Source organism: Acanthisitta chloris, unplaced genomic scaffold (genome assembly GCF_000695815.1).
Source record: "Acanthisitta chloris isolate BGI_N310 unplaced genomic scaffold, ASM69581v1 scaffold10662, whole genome shotgun sequence".
Classification (NCBI taxonomy): Eukaryota; Metazoa; Chordata; class Aves; order Passeriformes; family Acanthisittidae; genus Acanthisitta; species Acanthisitta chloris.
Window position 1 is genome coordinate 18,205 of NW_008661043.1, and position 8,216 is coordinate 26,420.

Genomic DNA, 8,216 nt, shown 5'->3' on the forward strand with positions numbered 1-8,216 from the left:
TCAGGATACCGAGGATAATGCCAATACCAAGGAAATACTTGCATACAAAGAAGGCAAATGGAAATACATTTGGGGGCGAGAGGAAAGATCTCCATATAATAGACATTTCCAGAAATTCACGGCTGAAAATTAATGCTAATAATAAGGTACTTTAAACGAAAAGTATCAAAGACACTGAAATAGGTAATCCTAGTGACAGGACAAGGGGGAATGGCCTTAAGGAGAGCAGGTTTAGATTCGATATTGGAAAGAAATTCTTCCCTGGTGAGGCACTGGCACAGACTTCCCGGAGAAGCTGTGGCTGCCTCATCCCTGGAAGTGTTCACAGCCAGATTGGACAGGGCTTGGAGCGACCTGGTCTAGTGGAAGGGATCTCTGCCTGTGGCAGGGGGGTTGGAAATAGATGGTCTTTAAGGTGTCTTCCAAACCAAACCATTCCATGATTTCATGTTTCTATGAATCCACATAAAGGACAGCCTGAGACAAAGTTACAAAACAGCTGTTGAGGCAGCAGGAGAGAACATCTCATTTGAAAGCAAAAGATGAGATTAAGTTTTATTTAGCTATATATAAATCAGGAGTGAGATAAAAAAATAAACTAACGGATTTCAGATAGGATTTTTGATATTTTTTTAATTCTTCTTTTACTTGACTATCTCAACAGGGCCGGTAAGTTTCAAACATCTTTATACAGGATTTGCAAGTGAAGGAATTGTGCAAATCTTAGTTAAGAAAAAAACAAACCAAACAAAAAACTACCCCACAAAATGCACAGTTTTGTTCCACATCTACAATTTCAATTTGATACAATGACAGGATGCTAATTGTGGACTTCTCGGCTTTCTTGAAAGTCTTAGGGATATCCAGTATAAAGGGCTAAGAAGGACTCCTGCATCTCTAACACCTAAATCTTTTATCCAAACTGTTTATAGTAAAGTTGAATCAACTTGAGTTTAAGACCAAAGGAATTTATTTCAAGTTTAAGCAGCAGTTCCCATCTCATTAATTCACACTTGAATACTGACATTATTAAGTATCACTACCAGACCAGTTCATGAGTAAGTATGTGCCAAAAAAGTCAGATAGGTGTTTCTTTATGCAACAAAGAATTAAACTAATTTGTTCACTTATAGAGACACCTTTAAATTTTGCTTTGTGCATTCACCGGGCAAACCTCAGTTGTCAGGACCAGTGGAGGGAAGAGGACACCATTTACACCAAGTTTAGACAGATGCTGTTTTCATTAGTTCTCAGAGATCTTTAAATGTGAAGGAAATAAATACAAACATAAACCTGCAGCAGTGTACAGCTGAGTACCATGTGCACCACATGTTCTCATTTAAGCCAAAAGTCTCTGACAGCATGGAGAGGAATGTCATCACTGGTTCAGTTCCCCTCTCCATTCTCCTTCATGAGCTGCCAAAATACAAATCCTTATTGAGCTTTGCTCAGAGGTAGATACTGAGATTGCCTTGGTTATAGAATGATCTGCATCCCTCCATGTTACAGCTCTGCAGAACAAGGTCCCAACCCATTTCCCATCCCTGACTCTTGCTGTCCCAGGCAGTGTCACACCCACATGGAGAGAACATCAACTTCTGGCAGAGCTGTCAGAAGCACAGCAGTATTGCAAAGAAAATCCCTACCTTCCCAAGCCTCTGGACTTCAGGAACTGGTCACAGTATTTACTGTCCAGATTGGCTTTCTACTGAACTACTGCTTCCTACTCTGGACTTCCTACTCTGGGCTGGGTTTTTGGTATAAATTCAATGCTTCTTTGTAGTCTTATTTGTGTGCTATGTCAACATTGAGACAGAAAAAGCACAGAATCTTGAAGAGAGTCCCAGGGGTTGTAAAGAGCCTCTGCAGAGAGAATCTAAAAAGTGAGTTGCAAATACGCAGCAACACCTAGTAAGGCACATTTTAATTCTTATCCCTATTGAACCATATGCAGTTCTACCTTGTCAGGTAGCCTAGAGTGTTTCAGGGCAAATGGAGGTGTGGAAGGGGAACAAGAGGAAACAAGTGGAACCAAGAGGGCTCTGCAGTGGTGACTGTCTTGACATCTTATGACATTTCCGCTGTCCTAACAATCTGGAAGTCAGCAGGTCACTGTAGGAATACACTTATGCTTGATTTACATTCCCTTATCAAAAGGGACTGCAAGTGTTACAATCCCTCCCTGCACAGATAAACTTCACAAGAGGCCTCAGTGTCAGGGAGGACAGACAGAGATTATCTCTAGATTCTGGTAGTGTGTGCCACAATAATTTACAATGGCCCTAAGATAATGTCATTATGTTCCAGCACTGCCATTAAGAGCTTTTTAATCAACTGCCCTAGAGATAACACAGGATTTCTATTGCATCAGGCAATTCAAATGGAACATGTATATTTTGTTTTCTGTGTCAGCTAAACGCTTACAAATGAGATCTAGACAAGCACTTAGAATACATCCAGAATCATACAGGGGAATGAATACCTGAATAAAATCACCCTTTGGGAATGAGGCACTGCCAGAAGACAGAGAGTGAAGAACTGCTTCTGCATCTACACCTATGTGACAGGGTGAGCTGGGAGTCTGAGATCCACTCCTGATTTGAACAGCAGAGGCTGCACTGCTCCAGTCTCCTGCTGTGAAACTGGAGGGATGCTGGCAGAAACCTCCCTTGCAAGGGCAGAGAAGCAGATGCAAGAACATCTTTAATTAATCTAAAGCATGCAGTGAATTACAACAGAAGGGAAAGGTCAATTTTCAAAGTAATAACTAATGCAGTAAGTGCCCAAATCTCACTGACAGTAATGGAAATTTTATGCCTGAATTTGCATGTACTGGGATGAAAACACAACGTGGAGAAAGGCAGGAAGGTGAGAAATGGAGTAGGAATGGATGAACAAATAAACTGAATAGCTTGAAATTACAAGGTAGGATGAGACAAGAAAAATTCTGTAATGTTGATGAGAGGCTGAGGTTGTGGAAGAGACAGATTCTTAGAAGAATCTTAGATTGATGCCAAGAGATACTAACTAAATACAGTAGATCAAATTCTCAGGCTGTTTAAGGATATTAAGTGAATGGAGTTCTGTCATTAGAAAATGACTTGCTGCCTTTCTACAACTGGGAAACTGAAAGAAGTCCAGGCAGGACATCAGTAATCCTCATGTGTCTGACTCATCGGCCTCAAATATGATCAGTCCTAAATAACTATCTAAACTCTTCTGAGAGATTTCACAGAAATCACTGAAATATGCTGTGCACAACAGATTCCCAGGGGACAGACACTGGCAATGAAATTTTGTCAAGTTGTCACTGCCAACTCCTAAACAGGATGGATACTTCAGGAGCCCCAACTCAATTGGATACACATCAGTACCACACAAAACACAGGGATGCCCACCTGGGGATTCTGAAGGAAGGTCTCTTTGTTATCGAAGCAGCCACCAGAGCGATTTAGCAGGGGCTCTGAGTTCTTTGTCCAAGCCCCACGCATCATTTTCTTCTCCCAAGTCTTGTGGATGCTGAAGTAGGAGGTGTTCACAATCCGGCAGATGTCCACATCGGTGAAATTCTTACACCAGTCCTCAAATGTCATCCTATTCCATGGAACATCAGGAAAGTAATGGTTTATTTGAAAATGAACAGGATTACTTATACAAAGTGCTAAAATAACATGCAAAATCTTCCAATAATTTAAAAGGAGGTATAGCTCAGCTGTTCAGGGGACAAAGTGTTTCACTGGAATTCTCTCCATATGGAAATACTTGTGAAGCCACAATCACAAAATTTTAGAGCATATTTAGAGAAATATCACTTAGTGTGTTGCATCAGACCTGGATCTGTTTTGTTGCATCTCCAATTTGTGTCTACTAGGCTGGATTTGATAACATACATTTTGCAAAGGCAAAAGAGATTACCTGCAACCAAAGCATGATCCTCTTCTCATCATTACAGTCCTTATTGTCACATCTGTCCCTGAGCACAACTCAAACCTCTGTACTTCAGACACAGCTTTTATTTAGCACCATCTTACTGCTACAACCTGTGCCTGCTAAAGCAACAGGCTGGACTGTGGAGCAGTTAAAACACATTCACCTCCTCCAGCAGCTGGGTATATCTGAACTGCCATCATGTCCTGCCGTATTAATGGCCCAGAACCAAACTCTGCAGTTGCCAGTTCTGACAAGGCAGACAGAAGACTTTTCATACTGAGCCCTGCTATCACTTGATGCAATATTGATGATGTACTGAAGAAGCTGCTGGACAAGTATCTAAGCTTTAAGAAAATAGTTTTAGAGATTCTGTAGATAATGAACACTTCTTGTGCCTATGCTGGAAAACACCACTGAACATCAAAGTTCATTGGCTGCAATTCTATTTATGGATACCTCAGCCATGGCTGACCTAGAAATCCTACAGATAGGCACAGCAGTCAGTAAAGAGGACTGACAATGAGTTCAATATTTGAGATTCTGTCATGCAAACCAGCACCTGTGTTGTCTGGATTCTGAGTGAATGTCTTAAATATAGATAATAGATTTTGAGGGCTTATATTTACTAAGAGCTAGTAATTTTGTTCCACTAGTCTTTAATAGGTTTTTTATTTTGTTGTTGTTGTTGTTGTTTTTGTTGCTATTCTCCTGTGTCAGAGTTTGAAAGAAACAGATCTTGTGCTAGGACTGGATAATCTTATTCATTTGAGGAAGTTGTTATAGAAGCTGTTCAATGGCAGATTAAAGGCTGTTACTCAGTGTAGCCAGTGTCTCCAACCCCTTCACATCACTCCCACTCACCAGAACTCTCCATCATTCTCAAGAGTGAGCCCCAAGTGCTTGCGTTCGGAATCACTGACTTTCTTCCACTCCTCAGAACTAAAAGGGAGACAAAAAAGAAAAACAATAAAGATTGTTAATAAATTAAATACTCTCACCCAGGAATACAATTGGAAGTAAAAATCTCTCATGGTTCTTTGTTTAAAAAGTAACATTGGAGTACCTGAAAGGACAGATGATATTCAGGAAGAAAGTGTGAGGCTTGCAGGAGGAATTTTAAAACATCAATTGATTTGAAAGCTAATTAAAAAATAAAAAGAGATTAATAGAAAATTGGTGCAACTAAAGCAGAATCTTATTGATTTCCTTTGTCACAACCTCCATTAGGATGCTTAAACACTTAAACATCTGGTTTGGAAGGTCAGAGGAGATTGACTCCATTCCTTCGAGGCCCTTCAAATGAAACTTCGTTTTCACCCTCAGGAGATTTTTGGACACTTCACTTACACCAGAGCATTCTCTCTGCCTTTTAATCACCTTCATAAAACATGCCTGATGTCTGAGATTTCCCAGAGAGCCTCTGAGAAGAAACTGCTGGAGCACAATCCTAGTGTCCAGTTTCCAGAGGAACACTACACTGCACAGACACTTCATTGCCTGCACAAGCATATAGCTTAGTGCTGTGTCTTGGCCTCTGCAGGCACCTGCCTTCCCCCTGACTGCAAGGGAGCACAGACCCTGAATGCAAGCAGTTTGATGCTGAAATCCAAAACAGGCAAGTGTGAGCCCCTTCCCGGATGTTTTGTATTAGACAAAAAGAACCATAATTCCTCACTCCCTTTCCAAAAGTTCTTGGAGGCTAACAGTGAAAGCAGGAGAGAAGGCAGGTTGTTTACCATAACAGACATTTTCTTAACCTGTTTGGAAATTCTCATTTTAATCCTGTTAGGCCAAAAGCCATGGTCCAACCTCAGAGTCCTCAGTGCTGCCTCTGGCATGAGTGGCAGCTGTGTACCAAAACAAGGGGGAGTGGAGAACTTCAAGGGCTTAAGGTAAACAAGACACAGTATCTCTTCTGCATATTCTTTACATTTCACCTGGACCAGTCTCTTAGAAAATAGTAGATTTTTGCTAGCTAAAGTGTGGAATATACTGTTGAGAACATTGCATTGTTAATTACTACAGTGGCTGGTAAGCAGAGTGCTGAACTGTAGCATGTTTTTTATGTATAAATCACCCATGATGGAATACATCCCCTCCAGCAATCCCTGTTGCTGTAGAGGTGCCTGCTAAGCCCATGGCCCACATGAAAATTCATTATAAATTAATTCAAGACATCACAAATGTGGCAATTTTACAGTATTTTTCACCAGTCACTTAAATTATTTCAGAATAAAAGACATATACCATCACCAGCAGCTAGAAATTATGGATGAGAAACTGAGTCATAGACAAATTCAGTGGTGAAGCTGGGAGCAAGCCCCATGTTCTTGATTCATCACCTTAATCATAGGCTATTTTTCTGCCCATGTTCTAGTGTGCCAGAATAATGATGTACACAGTAAACTCAGGTTCAAGAAGCCATAAACTCCTCCAGGACGTGGTCATGTTCTCAGAGAATGTTCTGCATGGGAAGAGATGGCACAGAGGTTCAGCCATCACCGAGTATAGGTGTGTCTCAACAGCATTTAACCCCATATCTAATGTCCAGTGGCCCCAATAGGGTTTCATTCCTTTGACACTGGATTTGCAGCACTTACTTGTCACTCCAAGCACCATTCCATTCTTTTTTACCCCAGGGATTCCTCAGCCTGATCATGAACAGCTTTTCTGCCTTAAAAGAGAACACAAGCCTTTCTCCAAGATGCAGCTTCCGAATTGCAGTCACTGAGTAGGCATGGCCAGCCACAAGCCCCATCGCTGTCTCTGCTTCGCTGGTACGGCCAGAGGAAGCCTTGAGTGCAAAGAATGACAGAACAGAGAATTCACATCACTGAGGGACCTGGGAGCTATGTGTTCAAGGGGCAGAACAAGAAGGGCTTGTTTTCTCTTCCCTTTCCAAGTTATTTGACTATGAAGGAAAATACCAGCACTGGGGCTCGAAACTAGTGGGTGACTAGTCTGGTGGTGTGCAGGACAGTGCCAGAAAATTCCTGGCAGATAGAAGCCCAGATCCCAGGGGAATCCTGTCTGCTACAGCCATTCTGTCTCCTCCTGACCTCAGAGTTAATGACTGGGCTGATGGGCAACCTTTATCAGCCCTTCCAAAATCTTGTCGTCTTTACAAATGGCTCTGCTGGATACTGATGACTGTGGTCAGACTCTCTGGTGGTGTTCTGAACACTTCCTAGGGCCTAAGGATTTCACTGGTGACTCCAATTGCTGTTTCTGTGCTGAAGTAAATATGATACCCAGGAAGAACTATTGGCAGTGGGTAAAAATAGAGGGCACAGGCAAGAATGCTTTCTGTCTATTTATCAAACCTGTCCTGTACCTCACTCATGACCTGGCAGGCCTCCATTACATGGCAACTGGCAGATCTGCAGGTTTTCTTAGGAACTGGGTTTGTTATAGACTTCCCCTAAGAACCCCAGTTTCCAGCAGTGATCAGGCAGTAAACTGTTCCACTGGATGACCTAGGCCTGATTAGATGCTGCTCTAAGAATACATAAATGTTGACAAGTTCTGAAAAAGAACACAATTTCATTTAATGCATCCGAATCTCCTAATCTAAGCCCAGAAAAGCAGTATCATATAAAGATGCTGAGTTGCTTTGAAGGACTAGCCCTTTCCAAAGCCAGTACAAAGCTGCTTCTGAGCAACACAGACAAGGTAGGGCAGTGGAGAAAGTAAAGCTGTTCCAGTGCTATAACTATAAGCTTTCTTCTGAGCCAGAAATGATCCAAATAGTCCTGCCTCTGGATTCACCGTACCCATGCTGGAGACAGCATGGTCATCCTTGCACTGAGCCATATCCTGAGTCTCTCATATATATTGGGATATAACCCGTTGGGCCTGAAGACATTTGTTCTCTTCGACAGCAAGGAAGGAAAATTTGACTCAGTGCAGACCCTTGTGTGTAAACTTGTGATAAACTAATTAAGAGCTCAATGATCAATCAAGCCTTTGCTCTGGTGGAGAGAGCCAGAGTTATGGACTCTTGGTGTTAATAATATAAATATTTAAATTAAAATACATTTTTTATCTTTAGAGATTAATATATTATTTTAAATGTAAAAATATTTGTATAATTATTTAACTATAAATAAGGACTTATCAGAGTTATGGAATGCACAAAGTACTTTCTCAGATTTTTTTACCCATTTCAAAATTTAACTGGTCTAAACAGACAAGATCCTTTTCCTAAGGGAAGTGTTGCACTGATATAACAGTGTTGAGTCCCCAAAGGTAAGAAATCAAGAAAAAAAAAAGGGGAAGAGAAATTT

The 8,216-nt window shown here is 41.2% G+C and overlaps 1 protein-coding gene across 1 annotated transcript in view; it reads right to left on the reverse strand.

Annotated features, from left to right (window-relative positions):
- The window catches only part of LOC103797840 (calpain-5-like), a gene marked incomplete at its 5' end in the record, with an annotated part of 24,381 nt that overhangs the window by 12,483 nt on the left and 3,682 nt on the right, over positions 1–8,216 (reverse strand). The window contains 3 exons of the mRNA XM_009070075.1: positions 3,399–3,594; positions 4,792–4,869; positions 6,531–6,724. Of these exons, the coding sequence (XP_009068323.1) occupies positions 3,399–3,594; positions 4,792–4,869; positions 6,531–6,724 (468 nt within the window). The remainder of the gene's footprint in view (positions 1–3,398; positions 3,595–4,791; positions 4,870–6,530; positions 6,725–8,216) is intronic.